Genomic DNA, 27,285 nt, shown 5'->3' on the forward strand with positions numbered 1-27,285 from the left:
GCACCAAGCAAAAGTTCCAGCATCATCACCTTGTCCAATGCAGATTTTTGACTCTTGACACCTTGTCCAATGCAAATTCTTGACTCTTGACAAAGTGGTGATGATGCTGGAACTTTTGTTTGGTGCTGTTCTAGTGAGAGCTTAAATGGCCCAAAATTACCTAATTGCCTGGCATTGACTGCCACTGACAGCCATAGACGTTCAATTCGTTTGAAGTGGGAGGGATGGCAGCGAATGAACGAATTCGTTCGTTCATTCGCTGCCACCCTCCCACTTCAAATGGATTGGACGTCTACTAGTGATAAACTAATTCCAATTCAAACTAGAAGCTTGTTTTTCTCTTAGTTGTTTGTAGATTATCCTAGAAAGATTTCCTGACCAATGTATAGATATTCGTTGTAACGCCATATCGTCAGATCATCGTTATCGTGAGCGTTCCATATCATCAAGGACTGAGGGAATTTTTACGTTTTCTTCAGGAAGTAATCTTTGTAAATCTCACTGGAACAGCACCAAGCCAAAGTTCCAGCATCATCACCTTGTCAAGAATCTGCATTGGACAAAAATAGACTGGATAACCCTGTGATTGAATGTGGCACAAGCACAACTAAATCCAAGACACAGTTTGTTGTAACAACTGAACCTTTAATATTTTGTAAGATATAAAAATCTTTTATCTTTATCATACAGTAAGACACACCAACTTTAGTCAAAGGAACAATGTTTTTTGCCACCACACGAGAAAGAATGAATGATAGAACCTTATGCTCCCTTTTGAGGTAAGACAACTGGTTGGACGATTACGGAGCCACACAGCTCTTCCCTTCTTTTACGCGAGACATTCGACACGTTCCTCAACAAGTAGTCCTTTAGGCACCGGGCTGAAAGCAGGACCTACCATGGGAAGTTATTAAAATATGCAAAGTGGAAACAGCAGGAAAAGTCTGATCTCACTTAATACGGTCCCCAAAAAAATGAGGGATGTTGGGCTTTCCGGTGAACGTTCACTACCTTAAATACACTTATAACCTTTACATTTGAACTGAAATTTGAACTGTCAATGGCATCCAATTAAGTTCACCTGAAAAGGTCATAAAGCCATAACCATTCGTGACAAAGTACAGAATATGAAGCGAATAACAAATTTCATTGAATGAACAGTCTGCTCAGCCTCTTTCTTGAAATGAGACCTTAAATTTCTAGTATTTTTTACACAAAAATCTGTAATGTGCTCAGTTTGCCTTGCACTATTTTAACCTAAAGCTTTCCTCTGACGAAAAAAATCAACACCAAAAGCAGCCAGCACAGGAAACGGCATTCAAAAACAGAAACGTAAAGAAACACAAAGCCGATATAGATGTTGAAACATGCCGAGCCTCTTTCACAGAAAGCCACCAGTGTACGAGATGTGTAGTCAAATAAAACGTCGAAAGAAACGACACACAGCAAATCATGCAACTGACACTGTAAAAGAAACACGAAATTGACGCGAACAAAGAAAGGACATTTTTTCCCCCACGATCCGCATGTTCTGGCTGTACCAAAGCCAAAGAGGCATTTATGGCAGAAGTATATATCTTCAAATATATATTCTTTGATTCACATTACCCCACCCTGAAAAAACAGCATTTTGGACAGTACTGCGGCCGCCGTGCTGCCGGCACGAAAGGATTTAGCAGCGCCGATCTGCTAATGTAAAGCTCATCATCTTTACGCACACATGCGTACACAGACGGACAGACAGAAAACAGGCAGACGAATAAACGTGCAGAAAGCTGAACGACGAGCAACGATGGCTGAGCCGGCTTGTGTGGCACGGTGGTCATGCAGGAGCGCACGCACATTACACACAATCCCTCCACCCCCATCCTTCTTTGGCCGGTCCACGACAATTGTGAACAGCTTGAAGTCGAGATGGGGGGGTTTCCGCGGGTTTTCGGGGTCACAGTCAGTGTTCCTTGGCTGGTAGCGCCCTCCCGGGCGAGCTGGTCGATTGGGTTTCTTTTTCCCGAGAGGGGGTGCACGGAGAGTGTCTACAGGGAGGTGGACGGAAGCTTTTTGACGCGCCTCTGGGCTAGGAAGGAGCTCTCGATGGGTTTGAGCTCGGGAGTGGGCTGCGAGTTCTTCAGGGCCGAGTACGTGGCTGCCATGGCGCCCTGGCACATAAAACAAAAAATGGTTGCACATTTTCTGGACCGCAATAACGGTGAAAAGATAACTTATACTTACCAATTTGCTATAATTCAAATTCCACTTGATTCAAGGGTCTTCGATCAATTTAATAGGATATAACATACAGTGGGGCAAATAAGTATTTAGTCAACCACCAATTGTGCAAGTTCTCCTACTTGAAAGGATTAGAGAGGTCTGCAATTGTCAACATGGGTAAAGCTCAACCATGAGAGACACAATTTGGAAAAAAACAGTCACATTGTTTGATTTTTAAATAATTTATTTCCAAATTAGAGTGGAAAATAAGTATTTGGTCAACTACAAACAAGCAAGATTTCTGGCTGACAAAGACGTCTAACTTGAGGTCTAACGAGGCTCCACTCGTTACCTGTATTAATGGCACCTGTTTTAACTCATTATCGGTATAAAAGACACCTGTCCACAATCTCAGTCAGTCACACTCCAAACTCCACTATGGCCAAGACCAAAGAGCTGTCGAAGGACACCAGAGACAAAATTGTAGATCTGCACCAGGCTGGGAAGACTGAATCTGCAATAGGTAAACTCTTGGTGTAAAGAAATCAACTGTGGGAGCAATTATTAGAAAATGGAAGACATACAAGACCACTGATAATCACCTTCGATCTTGGGTTCCATGCAAGATCTCACCCCGTGGTGTCAAAATGATAACAAGAACAGTTAGCAAAAAACCCAGAACCACACGGGGCGACCTAGTGAATGACCTACAGTGAGCTGGGACCACAGTAACAAAGGCTACTATCAGTAACACAATGCGCCGCCAGGGACTGAAATCCTGCACTGCCAGATGTGTCCCCCTGCTGAAGAAGGTACACGTCCGGGTCCATCTGCGGTTCGCTAGAGAGCATTTGGATGATGCAGAAGAGGACTGGGAGAATGTGTTATGGTCAGATGAAACCAAAATAGAACTTTTTGGTAGAAACACAGGTTCTCGTGTTTGGAGGAGAAAGAATACGGAATTGCATCCGAAGAACACCATACCCACTGTGAAGCATGGGGGTGGAAACATCATGCTTTGGGGCTGTTTTTCTGGGACAAGGACGACCGATCTGTGTAAAGGAAAGAATGAATAGGGCCATGTATCGAGAGATTTTGAGTGAAAATCTCCTTCTATCAGCAAGGGCATTGAAGATGAGACTTGGCTGGGTCTTTCTGCATGACAATGATCCCAAACACACAGCCAGGGCAACAAAGGAGTGGCTTCGTAAGAAGCATTTCAAGGTCCTGGAGTGGCCTAGCCGGTCTCCAGATCTCAACCCCATAGAAAATCTGTGGAGGGAGTTGAAAGTCCGTGTTGCCCAACGGCAGCCCTAAAACATCACTGCTCTAGAGGAGATCTGCATGGAGGAATGGGCCAAAATACCAGCAACAGTGTGTGAACAGCTTGTGAAGAGTTACAGAAAATGTTTGGCCTCCGTTATTGCCAACAAAAGGTACATAACAAATTATTGAGATGAACTTTTGGTATTGACCAAATACTTATTTTCCACCATGATTTGCAAATAAATTCTTTAAAAATCAAACAATGTGATTTTCTGTTTTTTTTCCACATTCTGTCTCTCATGGTTGAGATTTACCTATGTTGACTACTACAGGCCTCTCCAATATTTTCAACCGGGAGAACTTGTACAATTAGTGGTTGACTAAATACTTATTTGCCCCACTGTACATTAATTTTTGGACTATAAGGCGCACCTGGCTATGAGCCGCCACCCACTAAAATTTGACATGAAAACGACATTTATTCATAGATAAGCCGCACTGGACTATACACTCACCGGCCACTTTATTAAGTACACCTGTCCAACTGCTTGTTAACACTTAATTTCTAATCAGCCAATCACATGGCGGCAACATCAGTGCATTTAGGCATGTAGACATGGTTTTAGACAATCTCCTGCAGTTCAAACCGAGCATCAGTATGGGGAAGAAAGGTGATTTGAGTGACTTGGAACGTGGCATGGTTGTTGGTGCCAGAAGGGCTGGTCTGGGTATTTCAGAAACTGCTGATCTACTGGAAATTTCACGCACAACCATCTCTAGGGTATACAGAGAATGGTCTGAAAAAGAAAAAATATCCAGTGAGCGGCAGTTCTGTGGACAGAAATGCCTTATTGATCCCAGAGGTCAGAGGAGAATGGCCAGACTGGTTCGAGCTGATAGAAAGGCAACAGTGACTCAAATAACCATCCGTTACAACCAAGGTAGGCAGAAGGGCATCTCTGAACGTACAGTACGTCGAACTTTGAGGCAGATGGGCTGCAGCAGCAGAAGACCACGCCGGGTGCCACTCCTTTCAGCTAAGAACAGGAAACTGAGGCTACAATTTGCACAGGCTCATCGAAATTGAACAATATAAGATTGGAAAAACGTTGCCTGGTCTGATGAGTCTCGATTTCTGCTGCAACATCCGGATGGTAGGGTCAGAATTTGGCGTCAACAACATGAAAGCATGGATCCATCCTGCCTTGTATCAACGGTTCAGGCTGGTGGTGGTGGTGGTGGTGTAATGGTGTGGGGAATATTTTCTTGGCACTCTTTGGGCCCCTTGGTACCAATTGAGCATCGTTGGAGTGCCACAGCCTACCCGAGTATTGTTGCTGACCATGTCCATCCCTTTATGACAACAATGTACCCAACTTCTGATGGCTACTTTCAGCAGGATAATGCGCCATGTCATAAAGCTGGAATCATCTCAGATTGGTTTCTTGAACATGACAATGAGTTCATTGTACTCAAATGACCTCCACAGTCACCAGATCTCAATCCAATAGAGCATCTTTGGGATGTGGTGGAATGGGAGATTCGCATCATGGATGTGCAGCCGACAAATCTGCACCAACTGTGTGATGCCATCATGTCAATATGGACCAAACTCTCTGAGGAATGCTTCCAGCACCTTGTTGAATATTATATATATATATATATATATATACATAAATATAAATATACACAGTGGGGAGAACAAGTATTTTGATACTCTGCCAATGGGTTTTCCCAGTGGCCGGTGAGTGTATAGTCCAGTGCGGCTTATCTATGAATAAATGTCGTTTTCATGTCAAACTTTAGTGGGTGGCGGCTCATAGCCAGGTGCGCCTTATAGTCCAAATACTTGTTCTCCCCACTGTATATCTAATAATAAATCTATTCCTCAATTAACCTAAAACTGGTTCATGGTGTACCCCTCGTATGAATGAAATCTAGTCACCTTTACGAGTTTGGGGTCCTGGTGTGGGAGCTGGCTGTTGGGAAGTTTGTCTCTCTGAACAATCCATGGGTGCCGGAGGACCTGCTTGGCGATCAGTCTCTGATGCGGGTCCACGTGGAGCATCTTGGACACCAGGTCCTGCAAGAAGTAGAGGCACTTTTCATAACAGTTTAGCTACAGGGAGCAAGGATTATGTGAGCCTTTCTACGGAAAACAGACACTTAGGTCAAAAATTGAAAAACGAGATGTTCAACCGTCCATTTTTAGCTTCTGGCTGGCTTCCCAAAACCGGTGAAATCTGATTAAAATTGACCCTTCTGATTCAATGGAATTAAAGAAAATAGGGGAAAATGGTTCAAGAATCCATGAGGCATATATCTAGAGGACATCTCCAGTGAAGAACAGAGGAAAGGCTCACATTTGAATTCATACCTTAGCAGCATCGGACACTGTGTCCCAGTTGCCTCCAGACAAACTGAAGTGACCGTTGCCTATCCTGTTCAGGATTTCATTGGGAGTGTCTTCTGGTCCGTTGGCGAAAGGAGTGAAACTATAGGGAGGAAACAAAGAAAGGACGACGTGAAGACAGAAAAATACCCAACAGTCTTACGACTGTGATTATTCACCCTGCCAGCATTGTGTACAGCAAGACTCCCAAACTCCAAATGTCACAGCCTTCGTCGTAGCCCTGACGCTTCAACACCTACGAATGACAAGATGTTAGTTGGCATTTTAAAAGGTTAAATAGGTGATGGGTGCATTTTAAAATAAGAAAAACATCTTTGCTCAACAAAAACCCTATTCACTGTTCGCTAACAATGCTAATGGGTCTGTCAGATCTTGCAGAAATTGAGGACTACTTATGGGGGTAGTGAAATCAGTTCTCACGTCACAACAAGCATCAGTTTGGCAAATAGTGAAAAAAAAAACAAACCAAAAAACCAAAAGGATTCAAGCCGCTTGCATAGCAGAGTTTGACTTTTGGGGCAGGGGGGGCACAACATGTTGATGACCCCAAAATGCAGTGACAGCAATAAAATTAACTTACAAGAATATTTATAGTAATAAGTTGACAATGAGCGTTTTTTGTTTCCCCATCATTCTTGAGAGGAATTCTAAATCAGAATGCTAAGGCAATACTTTTCGGCAAGATCGTCATCCATTGAATTTGGTACGCCCGTCGGTGTCATGCCAATGTAGTTACCCCAGTCAAAAGTTGTATCCCTTGGGCGGAGCCATATGGAGGTAGATTTGTGTCTTAATTATTCAATCCAAAAAAAAAGTTGCTTCAATCAAAAAAAAACTTGGCTTCCATCAAAAAAAAAAAAAAAAAAAAAAAGTCAAAGAAAAATAGCTTTCGCATACATTTTTTTTTTTTTTTTTTAAGTTTCAAATTTACTTCTGCATTCAAACACATTTTTTGATTGAAGCGATTTTTTGGGAGGGTTGAAAAAATATATTTTGATTGAAGCAACTTTTTGATTGAAGTAATGTCGATTTGTGTTTAGGCCACATTTTGGCTAGAACATTTTTCTCTTTATTATTGAATCAAAAAATAAGTTGCTTCAAAAAAATATAGATTTTCAAAAAGAAAAATCACTTCAGTCAAAAAAAGAACAATTTCAAACATAGAAAAAAGTTTTTGAATGCGAAAAAATATTTGAGATTTTTTGCATTTTCATTTGAACACTTAATTATTCATTGAAAAAGTTTTCTTTGATTGAAGCAAACTTTGTCCAAACACAAAATTTTTGTGTTTGGACCATATTATGATTAGGACATTTGTGTCTAAATCATTCTATCCCCCAAAAAGTTGATTCTATCAAAAAAATATATATATTTTCAATCAATATATTTTTTAAATTATATGCAAAGCAAATGACTTTCTAAGGTGCTCGAGAAATAATTGACCCATTATAAAAATGTTTTTTTGTTCATTTCATTCATATTTGTTGCAGTTTTATTGCTTTACAACTTTTATATATATATATATATACATACATACAGTGGGGAGAACAAGTATTTGATACACTGCCAATGGGTTTTCCCATTGGCCCTGCCCCCCCTTAAATTCCGCTTATGGCCGCTTGATGTTGATGGACTCACCTCAGGGGCCACAAAGTTGGCTGTGTAGCACGGGGTCATGAGCAGGCCGTTGTTGGCGCGCAGCTGCTTAGCAAAGCCAAAATCGCAGATCCGAATGGACTCTGGGTTCCCTGACTCGTCCACGTACAGGATGTTGCTGGGCTTCAGGTCTCTGTGCACCACCTAAGCAGAGGAATCAAACGGGATACAAAGAACAGTAAACAAAATCATGAAGAATTTTGACCTTTAAACACAACTAGGTCATTCTCTGTTTAGGATGTAGTTTGGTTCCAGTACCATAAGCAGAATTCATTCAAACACCCAGACTAATAAAGTAGCTGCTTTCTCACCCCTTGCGAGTGAAGGTATTCTACTGTTTTGGTGATGGTGTGCAGCACGGCGCTGGCTTCCCTCTCCGAAAAGGACTTCTGTTTGAGAATCCGATCGAGCAACTCTCCTCCGCGCATTAGCTCCGTCACCAGGAACACTTGCTTGCCGGTGTCGTACACCTGAAGCGGATGCGGGAATAGCCATTTGGTGTCATCTGTACTTTAGTTAAACACCTAATGTGAGTTCTGTTGCCAGCTAAATATGTTGACTGCGTGCGTGTTTAGCCTCACATCTTTCAGCGTTATAATATTAGGGTGCTGTCCGTATCGAAGTAGGATCTCGATCTCCTCAGATGGGTCTGTGCTGGTTTTGTCGATCATCTGTAAGTAAAAAAAAAAGATCCCAGATTTAGGATTTGCTTTGGTTGAGATCACGCGAGCGTCATTTGTTGAGCCGCTCGTACCTTGACTGCGTATTCCGTGTTGGTGGCCTTGTGGACACATCGCTTACACACTGAGAAGGAGCCCATGCCGATATCCTCCTTCAGAACGTAGCCGTCGCTGAACAGTAAGTTCTTCCCGTGTAGTTGCTACATGCGGACAAAATATGTTTTTAACCCTCTCGGGGCAGGTGTTGCAAATTTGCAACAACTAAATTCTAATCCCCTAATTAATCTACATTCACCTTTTATGAGCCCTTTTTTTACTCGAAGTACCACTGCAGACCTTCGTTGTGCATGAGCAACAAACAGTTTCTCCAATAGCTCACTAGATGGCGGGTTTTCTCACTTTGAACATGTCTTTCATCTTGGGTTCACATGAAAGGATTTTCTAGGCATACATTTCATGTAAGTATTCCTACCAATCACCTTTATTTTGAAACCAATACTGTATAACATCAATCATGACAGTATAGAGATACAGTATATGCCAATTGGTAGATTTTATCTTCTCTGGGTTTTCCCCTAGGAGCAGCTATATTTCACTGTTGCAACTTTGCAACGTTTGGCCAGACTAGTACCAATGGATGCCACATGCTTTGTCTTCTAGTTTACCTATATTTTGAGCAACAGTCTATACTAGGGTTATTTTCCTATCACCAGTGTTTACTTATTGATTTGAGTTGTCATTGAGGGTGTATCCTATGGAAATTAAAATAATTTGGAGTGAAGTTTCACACTATCAGAAGCAGATTTTATCAAACGTAATGGCATAATGCGATGTTCATTTGACTGTTCAGTGAGCAAAACTGATCTAGCCTAAATTCCATTGCACATATTATACACCACCAGATGAAATACCAAGTCCAAAGGGGTATTTTGATCAGTTCATGGATGAATCCGTGTTTGAATTTATTTCTGACCAATCAAACCTGTATGCAGTAATGAAGAATGGCCCAGAACTAAAAGCAACCCCTTCTGAAGTGGAGCAATTCATTGGTTTACACATATTGATGACAGTAGTATGTATGCCATCATACCGCATGTACTGGCAGAAAACAACACGCTACGACCCAATTTCAACTGTCATGGGACGTAAGCGATTTGATAATCTGCGAACATACATCTATATGAACGACAATACCAATGTGAAGCAAAAGGGTGAGCCTGGATATGATCCATTGTTCAAGGTGCGACCAGTACTGGAGGAAGTCCGTGCAAACTGTTTGAAAGTTGAACTGGAAGAAAACCACTCCAGTGATGAGCAGATGATACCCTTCAAAGGAAAAAATGGAATGAAACAATATATCAAGAACAAGCCGAAAAAATGGGGAATCAAGGTCTTTACTCGTGCAGGTGTCACTGGACTAGTCTATGACTTTGAAATATACACTGGAAAAGGGACTGTACCCAATGAGCGTGGACTTGGTGTTGCAGGTGAAGTTGTGGTTCGTCTCGTATCAGATGTTCCGAAAGGACTAAACTACAAGTGCTTCTTCGCCAACTGGTTCACTTCACCTGAACTCGTTGAGGAACTGAAGAAAATGGGAATTCTATCAGTTGCTACCATCAATCAAAACAGTCTACGTGGATGTACCCTCAAAAATGACAAGGAACTTTCATAGGCTGGGCGTGGTGCATATGAAGTGAAAAATGAAATGACAAGTGGGATGTCAATCGTGAAGTGGTATGATAACAAGGCAGTGTTACTGGCATCATCCTTCATTGGCCCTGATCCTGTTGATAGATGCAGAAAGTGGTCAAAAGAGAAGAAGGAATATGTAGAAGTGGACAGACCCCACATTGTCATGGTGTACAATGACAACATGGGAGAAGTTGACTTGGCAGACATGTTTGCTGCGTTCTACCTCATTGAACTCCGCCCACCTCGTTGGTATCTGTGCATCCTGTACTATTTGATTGATCAATCACTGGTCAATGGCTGGCTCCTCTACCACCGTCATCTCACCCAGAACCAGGAGAAGTAGTATATGCCGCTTGTTGACTTCCACGCTCAAGTTGCAGATGCCCTCATCAAGGTTGGCAAGCGGGCTAACTTGAACAGTCGGAAAAGAGGACGACCGTCATCGGAAGAGGCTCCAGAACGCAGTCAAGCTGCCACATCTTCACCGCCAGGTCAGAGGATCATTGCGACATCAGTTGAGGTCAGACTAGACCAATTCGATCATTTTCCCATCCATGCTGATAAACGTGGACGATGCAGAGTGTGCAAGAATGGCGACACACAAATGGCCTGTCTGAAGTGCAAAGTACTTTTGTGCTTTACAAAGGACAAAAATTGTTTCTTGGACTACCACACGAAGAAGTGACCTTCAGACCTGGCCTTCTCAATTAGGATTTGAGACGTTGATATAGTATTATTGGTTTTATATCTCAATATTGTTTGATGTAGGAGATGAAAAGTTATTGTTATTGTCCCTAATCTATACCAAGTTGTTTTTGTTGTTATTCTTCCACTGTACAATACTCTGAAACATTGTTTTGAAATGTTCTGTGCAAATAAATTTAGTTTTCATACCATATTAAGTTTTCGGCGTTAATTTACCACACCGGGACAATGTTGTAAACTTGCAACATCTCAGAATACATTAAATATGAAGCTTTTGCTAAAAAAAAAAATCAGAATTGTATACTACTACCCCATATGACAATTTTCCCCAAATATCAGATTTTTCCTGTTACAAAAACTTAATTTGAGCCTCAGAGGGTTAACCATTTACCATGTGTTTTGGCGATTTGTAAAAGAAAAAGACATTTCACATTGAAGACACGCAACATTGACGACGATAAATGTTCAATCCGTTTTAAATGGGAAGGGGCGGCAGCGAATGAGGGCCAATTTTCGAAACGCCTGACCTGCCGATCTCGACCCCACCCCCCATTAAATTACAGTCTTTTTTTATTGCCAAACATTACTTGTGAAACTTTTTAACTGCACATGGAATAGAAATCTTCCCAAAAAAAAATTAAACTTTGCTTAGCAAATTAATGAATTCTAATTTCCTTGACCAAAAATTTTAATGCAGCATCATTTTGGTTTCCAAAAAGAAAAGTTTGAAAGGAAAATACTGGAACTTCACTCTGCCCACATTGACGTAGCGAAGAGCAGCAAACATGACGGTGGGGTTGCAAAAATATAAAAATTATATCGGCCGGCCGATATATTGAGCCGGTATTTGGAAATTTGACGTATATCGGCATCGGCCTTTTTTAATCTGACTGGCTGATATGAAAAAGTCAATCTAAATCTAGGGATAGGGACTAGGGATCACCCCATTTTTCAGAGGATCAGAATCGGGTGAAAAGGATCGGGTTTTAAATTTAAAAAAAAAAAAAAAAAAAAATTGAAGTTTTTCAGCTTCATGCTTATACAGCCTCACTTTCCCTCCTGCTGCTTGTCTTGGTCAGCAGTGCACTGCGAGTTTTGCTTGTTAAAGTTAACATTGATTGACAGGCGTTGGAGCTTAGATCTTGCTAGAGAAGCTTGGAAGTGCTACCTTCAAAGACGCCGAATGTGTCAATCATCGTTTAGCTTGTTACACACTAGTGTGCTGTGGAAACTCATCGTGTGTGTGTGTGTGTGCGGCTGTTCTCAGCAGTGAGCGGATTTGACTGGACTCACTCAATGAAGCATTTAATAAAAACTAGGGGTGCACGATATCCATTTTTTGAAACCGATATCGAAAACTTCCTGCTCCTCAAAGCAGATACCGATATCGATAACCAATGTATAACCTGAGTTTTTGAACACCTGGGGAGAAAAAAATAAATAAATAAATAAAAAAAAATAAAAAAATAAAAAAAACTAGTGGTGGATTCAACATAGATTTGCCTTTCATCTCACCAGATTTTTTATAATGACATGAACAAAACTTTCACTTCTGCACTGCCCGACAGCCAGCTAAGAATGAATGCACTTCCATAAACCACAAGGCTTCGTCTTTTCTTGCTTTTATGGGAAGACACTCGTCTTAATATTGTGAAAGTACAACAGAAAAATACACATATTCAATACTCAATATACAACAAACTGCAGAATACACTTATATACACAACTATTATATGTATAGCATAGCACACTACCTTGAGCTACTAAAGCATTGGCTGGCTTCTATAACAACAATTTATGAAGTTCTGTACATATGATCCTTCACCACAGAAGTAAACATATATTGCACATCCATATGTTGTAGTAAACATAAAATACTTAGACATACATTTCTGAGGCGGGACTTAACAGAAAGCATTCACGATTGTCAATGCTACCGCTAGACACCGCCATGTGTAAATGAATGAACCAAACTACTGTAACAAAAAATAGATGGCGCAAATTATTCTGACCAGCAGGTGGCAGCAATGCCCCACAAATGGTCAACTGATTTCCCATACTAGTGTGTAAACTGTAAAGCCAGCACAGTGCATATTATCGGTCCTATTAATAATGTTATTGGATTTATCGGGATGACGTCATAATTCCTATTATTGGACCGATAATTATCGGACCAAAAATTATCTTGCACCAGTAATAAAAACAACCATTTTTCTACATTATTCTTGTTTAAAAATAATTCGCATTATGATGGCGCAAAGGTACGACAGTAACATGTTTGAAACTTTTTTTTTTTTAGAACAACACGAGCTGTTTATTTAACCTTTTATTCAACTTTATAACATGTTCTGAGTCTAGGAAATTCAGGTACTTCTAAAGCTATTATTTTTTATTTTGTGTGATTCAATAAACATGCTTTAGGTATTTCAATGAAGTTCAGTGTTTGCATTGTTAAATTTTTTTATTCCAATTTTTACACTTTTACGGCAAATGAATATCGGCTCAAAAAATCTGTTATCGACCCCTCTAAGTACTAATAATCAGTATTGGTCCTGAAAAATCAATATCGGTCGATCTCTAATAAAAATACCCAACAACTGCATTTATATGCTCATACTAATGACCACGAATATCCGTGATGAAATGCTAGCAAGCTAATGTGGCTAACTGACTCTAAACGCGGTTAGTGGACAAGATTGGTTATATTTGTAGTGGACTACCGATCACCTAAAACTTATGAAATCGGCCCCAATTGATCGGCCAACCAATCAATTGGTGCACCTTCAGATAAAATGTCTCTCAAGACTAAGTGAAGCCACTTGTTGGTTAAATACTGTCTCGATTTATATTTCTCCTCTACAATTGTCCATAAAAAAATTTTTTTTTTTTTAATTCTATATTTTTTCAATTTTTCAACCAAAATTCTGCCTGCTTTTAGATATTCTTAACCTTGAAATGCTGTTACTACAATATTTCAGTACTGTTGTAAAACTGTACGTCTAAAAAATTAGTGACGGCCTGCTAACCTGGACCACCGGATGCGGCGGGGGCTGCGCGGGCTCGCCTGCACCTTCGTCCTCCAACAAGCTGGACGCAATAAAGCTAAAGCCTCGAAAGAGCTGGTGAGCTCCGGCACTCGGTGGCACACCGGGTGAGTCTAAAGAGAAAGTGAAAAGACCAAACAATGAGGGTGGTGGGGAAAAAAAAAGCTTTACGACTTTTACCTTTAGGGGTGCGGGAGGTGAACTCTGAGTCAAAGTAGAACGTGTCATCTGGACGTGCCACTGCTGGTTTGAACGGCGGTTTTACTTCTCGGCGAAACAGTTTCTGGAAGACGTGAAAGCAGTTTTTGTATGAAAAAAAATAAAATAAAATACAACCTCAAGCAGCAATACCACTGTACTCCATTTCATTAGTACTAAAGAACACAGTCAACGATTGGTGTACTGTATTGGTGTATGTATTAAATAATCAAACAACCTTTTATAGTACAAGGCACTCATTGAACTCATTGGCTTCCATTGACGGAACTAGACGTCCAAACCATTTTGACTGGGAGAGGCTGGCAGCGGATGATCGCTGCCAACGCCCCCAGTCAAAATGGATTGCACGGCTAGTGTCGCCACAACAGTCAATTAGCTAATGCGATTTAAAACCTTTATCTTAGTGTCGTTAGCAAATGAGTTACAACTTCAATCAAGTGGGAACAAATTAAGATGCTCGCTCAGCATGCTGTAATTTCCGGACTACTACGACTTTTTTCCCCTCAATTTGAATCCTGCGGCCAATAGTCCAGTGCGGCTTATTTGTTGATTTATTTGAGTTAATAGGTAACATTTTGTTTGACAGCGGTGTCATAAGACTGCCATAAGACTGTCATAATTGCGACATGACACTATCATGTGCATCAATGAATGCTTATGACAGATGTCATTAAGTAACAAGGTCTGGGGACTGAGATGGCCATGGGAGCAGCTTGATTTTGTGTCTGGTGAACCATTTCTGTGTAGATTTGGCCATATGTTTAGGGTCATTGTCTTGCTGAAAGACCCAGTGACGACTCATCTTCAGCTTTCGGGCAGAGGGCAACAGATTTTGATTTAAAATGTCCTGGTATTTCAAAGCAATCATGATGCCATGCACCCTAACAAGGTTCCCAGGGCCTTTGGAAGCGAAACAGCCCCACAGCATCACTGACCCACCCCCATACTTCACAGTGGGTATGAGGTGCTTTTCAGCATGCGCATCTTTCGTGGCACGCCAGACCCACTTAGAGTGTTTGTTGCCAGAAAGCTCAATCTTGATCTCATCTGACCAAAGCACACGGTCCCAGTTGAAGCCTGGGACCGTGTGTATTTTTGTGACACACATTATTTGATGTCAAATATTTTTTTTTTTTATGTGGGATTTTTTCCCCACTGAATGAATGCACTTGTATTGAAGGTTGGATTTTTCTCTTTTTTCCATTGAGGTCCCATATTATTTAAATAAAAAAAATATATATATTAAAAGCTAAAAAACACATCATTTTCAGGGGTGCCAATAATTATGGAGGGCACTGTAGATGCAGTAATATATTGACAAACTAATTACAAGAAAAAATATTTCACCAATAAAATTCATGTTATGGCTTAAAAATAAACTTTTACTCACATTCCAATCAATGTTGGAAAACCATCCGTGACGTTTGATTTCCTCTGCTCCGTCTGGACCCGATCCTACAATGACAGCAAAATGTCTCATCATCATTATTTTAATATACCGCACTGCTTAAATAATGTCAAGATCCCATTCTGATATGGCCCCGATCTGATCACGAAATTGGAAATCACTAACCCTACAATTTTGAGTTAAGCATGATCATCTTTAAAATTATTGCAAAACTCCTTTTTTGAATGTAATGACCTCTTCCGTTTTAAATTACTAACATAATTTATAAGTTTGATAATAATCCCTTTGTTAAATCTTGAGTTATACTGAACACAAGTACAAAGACAGATACACTGAATACATAACTTCCACCTTCTGTATGTTTTATCAACTGGTGTAGGTAACAAATGTAAAACACGGCTAATACAATGTTCTTAAAAGTACTGTAACACTAAGTATGCACTTAAACGTCTGCCATGTAGTGTAAAACCAGTGGGTCAAATGGGTGCAGTGAAGTGGGTAACCAACCCAGTCTGTTGCCGGGATTCCTCTTGAACAGAGCTCGGAGCAGAGACTGGGCTTCCGCGCTGAGGAACTGAGGCATTCCCAGACGCGCTCTGCAAGAGAGGAAAGTGTCCTTATCTTCATCCTCATCATTAATACACGCGAGGATGAGCACTCACTTGAGAATCATGTTCATCGTTTCTTTGCGGTCTTTCCCGTGAAAAGGCAGCGACCCGGTCAACATTTCAAACTGGAGGACAGAACATATGTATCCATCACATTTACATTTTATTACAGAAACATTTTCAGTCTCTGGAATGCCTGCCAACCTTTGACTTTGTTGGATAATATCACAATTGATGATTTAAGTAAAAACATCGAAAAGCTTACAGAATCGTTAATTATTCTTCAATGTTTGCTTGCTTACCATCAGTACTCCGAATGACCACCAGTCGGCGCTGTGGGTGTGCCCTGCCCTGCTGACAACTTCAGGTGCCATGTACTCCACAGTTCCACAGAAGGAGTAGGCCTTCTCATGGTGGTCAATGCCCTCTTTGCACAGACCAAAATCTTGAACACACAAAAATACTCACTGAAGGAGCTGAGGCATCCATTTTATGGTTAAATAATCACACATTTGAGCCTTCAGGAGCTGTTTAAAGGTGCATTTCTAACCTGTGAGTTTGATGTGACCTTCTTCATCCAGGAGAATGCTAGAAAATAGGAGGGAATGTTAGTACCATGAAAATACATCAAACCATAAATAGCATGTGCACTTCTAGATGAGCATTAATCAGAGGCGGATTCACCGGATGGCGGGGGTGGGCAACTGCCAACCAAAAAGATAGGCTTCCCAACCCAGTCAGCACCGATGAAAACTTAAATTTAACATTTATTGTCATCAATTAAGTAGTGCTGTCAGTGAGGATCCTAATATTATTATTATTATTATTATTATTATTATTAAAAATTTTTTTTTAAAAAAACACTGGCGATGTAAACCAAATTTACGCGTAAATCGGAAATAACCCTTTAGAGCAACATTTGGTAACTCTTCAGTTTTGGTCGATTTTAGTGACACCAGTGGACAAAAGCGGTAGTGTTTTGCCTTTAGCAAGACCACGTTTCCCATGAGGACCAGCACACACCCGCACAGTGTCGTAAAGTCATCCAACAATCAAAAATCAATCTCCCGGTCGCCTGCAGATGGATTAAACAACATTTCTGTTTCCTGTGTGGAGGACGAATAGTGATAAGGTAAATAATCCAGTTGTGGCTAAACAATAGCATATGACGGTTAGCAACTGTGTGGCTAACCCCGTCACCCCAGCCGAACTCTTCAGCACTGACGAGTTTGGTTGGGGGGGTGGGGGGAGCGTCACACAAGTGAATGAAAGCCGGTGGTCCAGGTTAGCATGTTTATTCTATATACTGTATCCCTGTAGCCTCCCTTTTTCTTTTTCATCCTCAGACAAAACTTTGTCTCTTTTGTTGCCATCTTTTCACAAATCTGCGCAAAAGCGCTTGCATCGACTTCCATCTTTATAATGAATGGGAAAAGTTGGAAGTCACGTATGCCGTAAAGCAGTCAGCACATTTGTAGTTTTTTTGTGTGGAAGGGTTCCTGCCACCCTCCTGAAAGTTAATTACTACCGGGGAAAGTCAGTCGACATATTATCAAAAATCTTATGAAAATATTTTTATAAAGGTTGAAAAAGTTACCTAGTGTTGCTTTAAGTACCCCAAAATAACTATCCAAAATGTCCAAAAGTATTTTATTTTGTTTAATGATGGAGGATACACTGCCCTCTGGTGGCAGCGCTGGGTCTGGTTGGTCTGTCGCCTTGTATGACAGAAGCAGACGTCTGACATGGATAAAGGATAGCTGCGCTCTGGTTTGGCCCATTTAAGGCTGTAAGTTGTTTCAGCTAATAATGGTATATGTTTGTGTATGCATTTGTAATTAAGTTTACACCTACAGTTTGTGGAGTTAGGTGTGAGCGATTTGCTACGAGAATTGTAAATATGCTAGCATTCGTAGCATTTAAGCTAGCGGACATTTGTTAGGCAAATTAAGCTAATTTAATCTACTAAATTTATATACTGATCAAACTAGATGGACGTCTGAACACCAATTGTTTTGAGTCAAGTGTTTTATTGTTAAAATGCGTGTCGTTTTGAACGTAAGTGGAAATATGTGATGGTTCGGTTTTACAAATTGTCAAAAGTGAAGGAAGTAAAAATCTACAAAAAAGCACAGTTGCCTTCTTTGCTGTCTGTAAAGCTGAACAACTTTGTTTTCACTACAGACAGAACATGTCATATTAATAAACTAAAGTAAAAAATAAGATAGTGCGAGGTACAATAAGGTACTGTTTTTGCGACGAAAACGACTGGAGACAAAATGGCGGATGAGACTCCAGCGTCGTAAAGTCAAAATCACCAATGTCGAGTATGTCGCAACCCGGGGACTCTCTATATGTCGATTTGTTAATCACAATTAAATGTAATTGGATCAAAATTCAAAATAATTCAATTTTTAAGATGCGTTTTATCAACAAAATTGTCAATCACATCGAAAACGATTTGTATTTTTTATTGCTTAAGCTAAATTGAACGGATCGTGTCGTGTTAAATGTCTTCATTTTGTATTAAATAAATTGAAGGTCTTTGAATAGAGTCGTCGCAGAATATCATATCATTGTCCAAAGAATTGATGACTTATTATACCATCACGAAATATTTGCCATCCTCAAAAAGTTGCTGCCTCTTTCTCGCCACCCAATAAATATTTTTCTAGATCCACCAACGGCACAGGCATAAAGCAACCACATGAAATCGGTCAATAAAATAGAGTAGAATGGAGTTGGTTGTCCTAATTTTTAGCAGTTAATCACCATGTTCCCATCAAAACGTATTAAAAATCCATTTCATCATGAAAAATGCAACCCGTTTTACTTTTCAGGCTTCAGGTCTCTGTACATAATGCCCAAGCTGTGGAGGTGGTCGAGGCCCAGTGCCAGCTCCGCGAGGTAAAACTTGACATCCTCCTCGGTGAACATCACCTGCGAAAAAAACAGATGAAATGATGCTTCAAAAAGCCTGAACAGCACGCAGCATGAAGAAACAGAGGGGATTCCCACCTCTTTAGACAGGCGGGTGAAGAGATCGCCTCCTCGCAAGAAGTCCAGGATCAAGTAGAGTTTGCCTTCAGTCTGGAATGCTGCAAATCAGATATATCATTAACCCTTTCCCCCCATTGAAGATATGTTCCAAACCCACTCGTTAAAGTGAGAATCCACAATTATGGAACACTAAAGTAACACGTTGTAATAGGGATGTCCCGATCCAGGTTGTTGCACTTCCGATCCGATATCGATATTGTTTTGCACTGCCAATCCGATACCGGCCGATACCGACCTATCTGAGCATGTGTTAAAGTTTAAAGTTATTTAGCCTCCTAACTTAGTTGTCAGACTCATGTTGAAAAAGGTTTTAGTACTCTTGATAACAACTAGCCAGCTGAATTAGGTGAGTTTGAATCACACACAACGGTTGGTAAAAAGGAAACTGACCTGTTTATTCAGTGACAAACACAAAACATTATAAACAACAAACAGAAATGGCATAGTCAGTCAGTAAAACGTGCAAATAATATTGTAAACAGTCTTTAAAAAAGCAAAACACACCAACAACCTCAGTGGAAAATCCCACAAATCCCCCAAGCTATTAGATGCTTTTAATTTTTCGTGCATTAGTTACAAAAATTATATAAAAAGCCTCTCAGGTTTAAATAAACGACTATTTCAGTTGCTCCCGTTATTCCATAATTTCCCTTCTGTCTACTTTCGACATGTGAAAGTTTTAAAACTGTTTGAAGATAGATTCAAGTCAAGATTTTGCCGATTTAGGAGTATTTTAGATAAAAAGTTAATTAGGTTCGCTTGGAAGGTTCACAACCGCCTACTAGGGAAGTCTTCTGCTTTAAGATGGTGGCTGTTTACTAACGCATCTTGTTTTCAATACTTCAATGTTGCTAACGCAGTCGAGTGTCGTTTTGCATCTAGTTCTATATGCATATGATATTTATTATCTCCAGTAAAACGACGTTGACGTAGTTTGTAGCGGCTGTCAGCAGCAGTCAGGTATTCTTGTGTTTTCGATCCGGCGGCATGAGTTCAGCACTGGCATTACCCGGGTCTATGACAAGCATTATGTTTACTTTCGGAACGCAATGCGGTCAGTTTCCCATTGCGTCCCGAAGACCGCGCTGTGTATTAGTGCCGCTTTACTTGACATATTTCAGTAATCGGAATTTGGATGTTTGTGAATCGTTCTCGAATCTTCCACGGCCGAATCGCTCAAGGATGTAATGACGGCTGGGCATGTTGTACCGTGGTTCTAAGTGTTGGATGGTGCGTCTATACTCACGTGAGATAATTGCTCGTCATCCAGAACGAATTCTTCGGCAATGACTCGTTATTCCCTGGGTTTTGGGACTGTCGAGTGCCAGTTTGTCACGCATAGCAAAAGTTTCTGCCAGTGTTAGTTGCGTAGGACCTTTCTTTTTGTCTTCGGTTTTCTGAACATACTCCTCATATTGTTTGCGGTGGTATTTCGCTAAATGCTTGATTAGGTTGGTTGTATTAAAACTTGTATTAAAACTACGCTTGACTTTATTGTGGCATATGTTGCACTCTGCCTCTTCGTCTTTGTCGTCCTTTAAGGTGAAATGATCCCACAGAGCTGACATTTTTACCGATAAAGTCTCTCGGTAAATTGGGAGACGGTAATGTAAATGTAGTGTGTTGAAGGTGTGCCGTAAAATGCGGACCGGATTTTAGGGAAACCGAAGCAAAAACTGGAATGGATTATGTAAATCGGTGTGCTGGAAAACCCGGACCGGACAAAAAAAACTGGATCGGAAGTCTGGATCGGAATTTTTTCGTGTTCCGATCAGATACCGATTCGCATTTTTTTGCGTCCGATCCGATCCAAATATCGGATCGGGACATCTCTAGACTGGTGGATATGAATGAATGAAATATTTTTATTAAATACTTTTTTCTTTCCATCGTTGAATGTGATGACAACAGAATCACACAAAAATGATCGAAAATCAAATGTATCAACCCATGGAGGCCTGGATTTTGAGTTATACTCAAAACGAAAGTGGAAAAACACAATACTGGCTGATCCAACTTTGACGTAATGTCCTTTACAGAATCAAAATAAGGCCCAGTAGTGCGTGTGACCTCTGCGTGCCTGTACGACCTCTCTACTAATGAGACGACGAAGGGTGTCCTTGGGAGATCTCCTCCCAAATCTGGACCAGGGCATTACTGAGCTCTTGAACCGTCTGAAGAGCAACCTGGCTCAACCAGATGAACCTAAACATAATGTCCCAGAGGTGTTCTACTGGATTTAGGTCGGGTATACCTGGGGGCCAGTAAATGTTATAAATTCTTTCTTCCTTCAGTTACAGTTAAGTCGCTACAGTATCATTTAGTGAAAGCACAAAAATAATATTCCTATTTCTCAAAAAAAGATCATGTTCACAAAAAGAAAAGCGCTCAATGCAAAGAGAACTGGCATTCCAAATCAAATAGCTATGCAAAATACACATAAATGTTAATAATAATAATGCCATCTCGTGGATTTATTGTTCTAATAAACAAATACAGTACTTATGTACAATATGTTGAATGTTTATGTCCGTCTTGTCTCTTATCTTTCCATTCCAACAATAATTTACAGAAAAATACGGTATATTTTAGAGATGGTTTGAATTGCGATTAATTACGATTAAGTAATTTTTAAGCTGCGATTAACTCGATTAAAAATTTCAATCGTTTGACAGCCTTAGTTGATAAATTTGATTTTAATGGATAATTTTTGTGTGATTTTGTTGTCAGCACATTCAACTATGGAAAGAAAGTATTTAATAAAACAAATTCATTCAGTCATATCTACAACATATTACGCTAGTGGTCCCATTGTTTTTTTTGGAGCAGCATACAGTGATACCTCAGCTCACGAACATAATTGGTTCCCAGAAAGTGTGTGTAAGGCGAAAAGTTCGTCTTCCGAACATTTATTTCCCATAAGAAACCATTAAAATGAGAATAATCCGTTCCCAGGTCCCCATAAAACTTAATTTTCTACTAAATAAGCCTTAAAACTACACAAAAATATACCTTATTTTCTTTAATGTCTTCTTAGGCTTAACACTAGCCTGTGGTGGGGTCTTTTTCGGTCCCATAATAGCAAAAGTACACTCAATATGGTCCAAAATGTCTATCAAACACAAACCGCGTCCGCACTCAACGAAAGGGAGGGGATGAACTGGGACGCCGTGAGCGTGCGTCAGCTTCTCGTGGCGCTGTTCGACCGCGTGGTTTGGTTCGTCTGCCGAAAACTAGTTCGTCAGCAGAGACTATATGCTCGCGAATTTAATGTTCTTGAGGCGAAAAGTTCGTGAGCTGAGGTATCACTGTATTCTAAAAACCATTTTACCTCTTTTTAAACATTGCAGAAGTAACGCTGGAGCTGCTGAGGCTGACTTACCATAATGCAGCTTGACAATGAACGGATGATTGACATCAGCAAGGATATTTCTCTCCATTTTAGTCCTCACACGATCTCTCACTGGCACCGAGGGGGAAAAAGAAAAAAAGTTGTTGACGTCAATGCAGCACGTTTTTTTTCCCTGCCGTACAGTAGCGTACACTAGTCGCCACACTGCTGATTAATGGTCACACAGGCCAGGCGAGAGCTGTGCCGTGCAGACATCTTTCATTCAGCTTGCCCAGTAACTGGAAGGTTTATTGGCGAGAAAACAATGAGAATTCCAGTGAGATAAAAAAAAAACAACAACAGGCATTAAGGACTGTATTTACTGCATCCTGAACAACCCCTGGGTGAGAATAAACCACATGAGAAAGCTGTTGCTGTTCTGCTGAAATACTCTTTTAAATGGGACAGTGGCATAGTACAGTGCCTTGCTAAAGTATTCGGCCCCCTTGAACCTTGCAACCTTTCGCTACATTTCAGGCTTCAAACAAAGATATAAAATTTTAATTTTTTGTCAAGAATCAACAACAAGTGGGACACAATCGTGAAGTGGAACAAAATTTGTTGGATAATTTAAACTTTTTGAACAAATAAAAAACTGAAAAGTGGGGCGTGCAATATTATTCGGCCCCCTTGCGTTAATACTTTGTAGCGCCACCTTTTGCTCCAATTACAGCTGCAAGTCGCTTGGGGTATGTTTCTATCAGTTTTGCACATCGAGAGACTGACATTCTTGCCCATTCTTCCTTGCAAAACAGCTCGAGCTCAGTGAGGTTGGATGGAGAGTGTTTGTGAACAGCAGTCTTCAGCTCTTTCCACAGATTCTCGATTGGATTCAGGTCTGGACTTTGACTTGGCCATTCTAACACCTGGATACGTTTATTTTTTAACCATTCCATTGTAGATTTGGCTTTATGTTTTGGATCATTGTCCTGTTGGAAGATAAATCTCCGTCCCAGTCTCAGGTCTTGTGCAGATACCAACAGGTTTTCTTCCAGAATGTTCCTGTATTTGGCTGCATCCATCTTCCCGTCAATTTTAACCATCTTCCCTGTCCCTGCTGAAGAAAAGCAGGCCCAAACCATGATGCTGCCACCACCATGTATGACAGTGGGGATGGTGTGTTCAGGGTGATGAGCTGTATTGCTTTTACGCCAAACATATCGTTTTGCATTGTGGCCAAAAAGTTCAATTTGGTTTTCACCAGAGCACCTTCTTCCACATGTTTGGTGTGTCTCGCAGGTGGCTTCTGGCAAACTTTAAACGAGACTTTTTATGGATATCTTTGAGAAATGGCTTTCTTCTTGCCACTGTTCCATAAAGGCCAGATTTGTGCAGTGTACGACTGATTGTTGTCCTATGGACAGACTCTCCCACCTCAGCTGTAGATCTCTGCAGTTCATCCAGAGTGATCATGGGCCTCTTGGCTGCATCTCTGATCAGTTTTCTCCTTGTTTGAGAAGAAAGTTTGGAAGGACGGCCGGGTCTTGGTAGATTTGCAGTGGTCTGATGCTCCTTCCATTTGAATATGATGGCTTGCACAGTGCTGCTTGAGATGTTTAAAGCTTGGGAAATCTTTTTGTATCCAAATCCGGCTTTAAACTTCTCCACAACAGTATCTCGGACCTGCCTGGTGTGTTCCTTGGTTTTCATAAAGCTCTCTGCACTTTAAACAGAACCCTGAGACTATCACAGAGCAGGTGCATTTATACGGAGACTTGATTACACACAGGTCGATTCTATTTATCATCATCGGTCATTTAGGACAACATTGGATCATTCAGAGATCCTCACTGAACTTCTGGAGTGAGTTTGCTGCACTGAAAGTAAAGGGGCTGAATAATATTGCACGCCCCACTTTTCAGTTTTTTATTTGTTAAAAAAAGTTTAAATTATCCAATAAATGTTGTTCCACTTCACGATTGTGTCCCACTTGTTGTTGATTCTTGACAAAAAAAATTAAATTTCATATCTTTATGTTTGAAGCCTGAAATGTGGCGAAAGGTTGCAAGATTCAAGGAGGCCGAATACTTTTGCAAGGCACTGTAGGTGGGACAAAGATAACCCTTCATAGGGCACTCATTTAACTCATTTGCTGCCACCGACACTGATGGCACCCAATCCGTTTTGACAGATTCAAAATGGAATGGACGTCTAGCGCCGTCAGGGGCAGAGTTAATGTCAGAGTTAAACACTAGGAAATAAACTAGAGGAGCATTCAGAGAGCGGAACTCCAATTGGAATCCGTGAACTTTGAATCTCATTACCCCTCTTCTGTTTTATATTTATTTTGTATTTATACAGGTAGTTACATATGAGTTCTGGTCCTGCGCTGCCGACGAAACCCTAATTTCCGCCTTAGTTGGAATTAACACTTTAAATACCCCTTTAAGTGCCCCTAAATCAGGGGTCGGCAACTCAAAATGTTGACAGACCCAAATTGGAGCAAAAAAACAAACAGTGATCTCTCGCTACTTCGCGCTTCAAACTTCACTCCCTCAATCCATCGCGTTTTTTTTTTTTTCCCCCCTCAATTTAACAACAACAACAACAAAAAAATATTAACCGTGAAAAATGAGGGATCACGGTATAATAAAATTGTGAAAAAAAAACATCGCGCAAATAAAACAATAAATGATAATCCTTTATCCTAGACCTGAAAAAAATCCCAAACTTAGGGTAGTTAAAAAAAATTGCTAGAATTGGCTTTTTCCACATTTGGATCTTAATGAGGTCAAAAAGCTACAATATGCAAAAGAAAGAAATGGGAGTATGACAAAAATCCCTTTAAAAAAGTCATTTACTGATAATTTAAACTGAAATAGGCCGTTTATCAGCTGATTATTCAGTCCCTTACCTTTGAGTGTAGCTTTCTTGAGGACCTTCATGGCATAGAGCTGATTATCATCAGGAGGGGTCACCTTGCGCACTAGGAAAACCTTAAGTATTGAAACACCAGCAAAGTAAGAAGTGAGAAGCAAGGAAGGCCCACATAGGTTTAAAGAAAAAATATTAAGCTATGAGTTTACCTTCCCGAAGGAGCCCTGGCCCAAAACTTTGAGCAGTTCAAAGTGGGACGCGTCTGCTTTTTCCGAACCCTCTTTGACCACATGGGTGATGTCGATTTCCTTGATTTCACCATCTTCCTATAGTAATGAAACAAAAAAAACAATACAAATGTCATTTCATATCAGTGTGGTATACGTTAGGGCTGTCCCAAACGACTAATTTTCTCCCGATTAGTCAGCCGACTATTTTTACGATTAGTCGACTAATCTTATAATTAAAAAAAATTTTTTTTTATTTTTTTTATTTTTATTTTTTTACAAATTTAGCAATGAATTTTTTTTTTGATGCTTATCAATTCACAAAAACATTTTGGAACACTTAAATTCTTTATTAAAGTACAAATAAACAAATAATAATAAATCACAAATACAGTGCCTTGCAAAAGTATTCGGCCCCCTTGAATCTTGCAACCTTTTGCCACATTTCAGGCTTCAAACATAAAGATATGAAATTTAATTTTTTTGTCAAGAATCAACAACAAGTAGGACACAATCGTGAAGTGGAACAACATTTATTGGATAATTTAAAATTTTTTAACAAATAAACTGAAAAGTGGGGCGTGCAAAATTATTCAGCCCCTTTACTTTCAGTGCAGCAAACTCACTCCAGAAGTTCAGTGAGGATCTCTGAATGATCCAATGTTGTCCTAAATGACCGATGATGATAAATAGAATCCACCTGTGTGTAATCAAGTCTCCGTATAAATGCACCTGCTCTGTGATAGTCTCAGGGTTCTGTTTAAAGTGCAGAGAGCATTATGAAAACCAAGGAACACACCAGGCAGGTCCGAGATACTGTTGTGGAGAAGTTTAAAGCCGGATTTGGATACAAAAAGATTTCCCAAGCTTTAAACATCTCAAGGAGCACTGTGCAAGCCATCATATTGAAATGGAAGGAGCATCAGACCACTGCAAATCTACCAAGACCCGGCCGTCCTTCCAAACTTTCTTCTCAAACAAGGAAAAAACTGATCAGAGATGCAGCCAAGAGGCCCATGATCACTCTGGATGAACTGCAGAGATCTACAGCTGAGGTGGGGGAGTCTGTCCATAGGACAACAATCAGTCGTACACTGCACAAATCTGGCCTTCATGGAACAGTGGGAAGAAGAAAGCCATTTCTCAAAGATATCCATAAAAAGTCTCGTTTAAAGTTTGCCACAAGCCACCCGGGAGACACACCAAACATGTGGAAGAAGGTGCTCTGGTCAGATGAAACCAAAATTGAACTTTTTGGCCACAATGCAAAACGATATGTTTGGCGTAAAAGCAATACAGCTCATCACCCTGAACACACCATCCCCACTGTCAAACGTGGTGGCAGCATCATGGTTTGGGCCTGCTTTTCTTCAGCAGGGACAGGGAAGATGGTTAAAATTGACGGGAAGATGGATGCAGCCAAATACAGGAACATTCTGGAAGAAAACCTGTTGGTATCTGCACAAGACCTGAGACTGAGAGGGAGATTTATCTTCCAACAGGACAATGATCCAAAACATAAAGCCAAATCTACAATGGAATGGTTCAAAAATAAACGTATCCAGGTGTTAGAATGGCCAAGTCAAAGTCCAGACCTGAATCCAATCGAGAATCTGTGGAAAGAGCTGAAGACTGCTGTTCACAAACACTCTCCATCCAACCTCACTGAGCCCGAGCTGTTTTGCAAGGAAGAATGGGCAAGAATGTCAGTCTCTCGATGTGCAAAACTGATAGAAACATACCCCAAGCGACTTGCAGCTGTAATTGGAGCAAAAGGTGGCGCTACAAAGTATTAACGCAAGGGGGCCGAATAATATTGCACGCCCCACTTTTCAGTTTTTTATTTGTTCAAAAAGTTTAAATTATCCAATAAATTTTGTTCCACTTC

General features: G+C 40.5%; 1 protein-coding gene across 4 annotated transcripts in view; it reads right to left on the reverse strand.

Annotated features, from left to right (window-relative positions):
• Nucleotides 1-619: 619 nt before the first annotated feature.
• The window catches only part of rps6ka1 (ribosomal protein S6 kinase a, polypeptide 1), a 133,908-nt gene continuing 107,242 nt past the window's right edge, over nt 620-27,285 (reverse strand). Inside the window, exons 3-22 of one of the 4 annotated variants that reach the window (XM_057858978.1) lie at nt 25,380-25,496; nt 25,208-25,289; nt 22,345-22,425; nt 18,921-19,000; nt 18,736-18,842; nt 16,453-16,490; nt 16,205-16,347; nt 15,957-16,027; nt 15,802-15,890; nt 15,277-15,341; nt 13,848-13,950; nt 13,650-13,780; nt 8,298-8,423; nt 8,125-8,214; nt 7,855-8,013; nt 7,526-7,687; nt 6,046-6,122; nt 5,852-5,969; nt 5,420-5,557; nt 621-2,156 (exon numbers count right to left, since the gene is read on the reverse strand). In XM_057858978.1, coding sequence (XP_057714961.1) covers nt 2,034-2,156; nt 5,420-5,557; nt 5,852-5,969; nt 6,046-6,122; nt 7,526-7,687; nt 7,855-8,013; nt 8,125-8,214; nt 8,298-8,423; nt 13,650-13,780; nt 13,848-13,950; nt 15,277-15,341; nt 15,802-15,890; nt 15,957-16,027; nt 16,205-16,347; nt 16,453-16,490; nt 18,736-18,842; nt 18,921-19,000; nt 22,345-22,425; nt 25,208-25,289; nt 25,380-25,496 — 2,100 coding nt within the window. In that variant the 3' untranslated portion in view covers nt 621-2,033. Of the gene's footprint in view, nt 2,157-5,419; nt 5,558-5,851; nt 5,970-6,045; nt 6,123-7,525; nt 7,688-7,854; nt 8,014-8,124; nt 8,215-8,297; nt 8,424-13,649; nt 13,781-13,847; nt 13,951-15,276; nt 15,342-15,801; nt 15,891-15,956; nt 16,028-16,204; nt 16,348-16,452; nt 16,491-18,735; nt 19,001-22,344; nt 22,426-25,207; nt 25,290-25,379; nt 25,497-27,285 lie in introns of all 4 variants that reach the window. The other 3 variants (XM_057858977.1, XM_057858976.1, XM_057858975.1) reach the window with 3 other exon arrangements.

This window comes from Corythoichthys intestinalis, chromosome 15 (assembly GCF_030265065.1).
Source record: "Corythoichthys intestinalis isolate RoL2023-P3 chromosome 15, ASM3026506v1, whole genome shotgun sequence".
Classification (NCBI taxonomy): Eukaryota; Metazoa; Chordata; class Actinopteri; order Syngnathiformes; family Syngnathidae; genus Corythoichthys; species Corythoichthys intestinalis.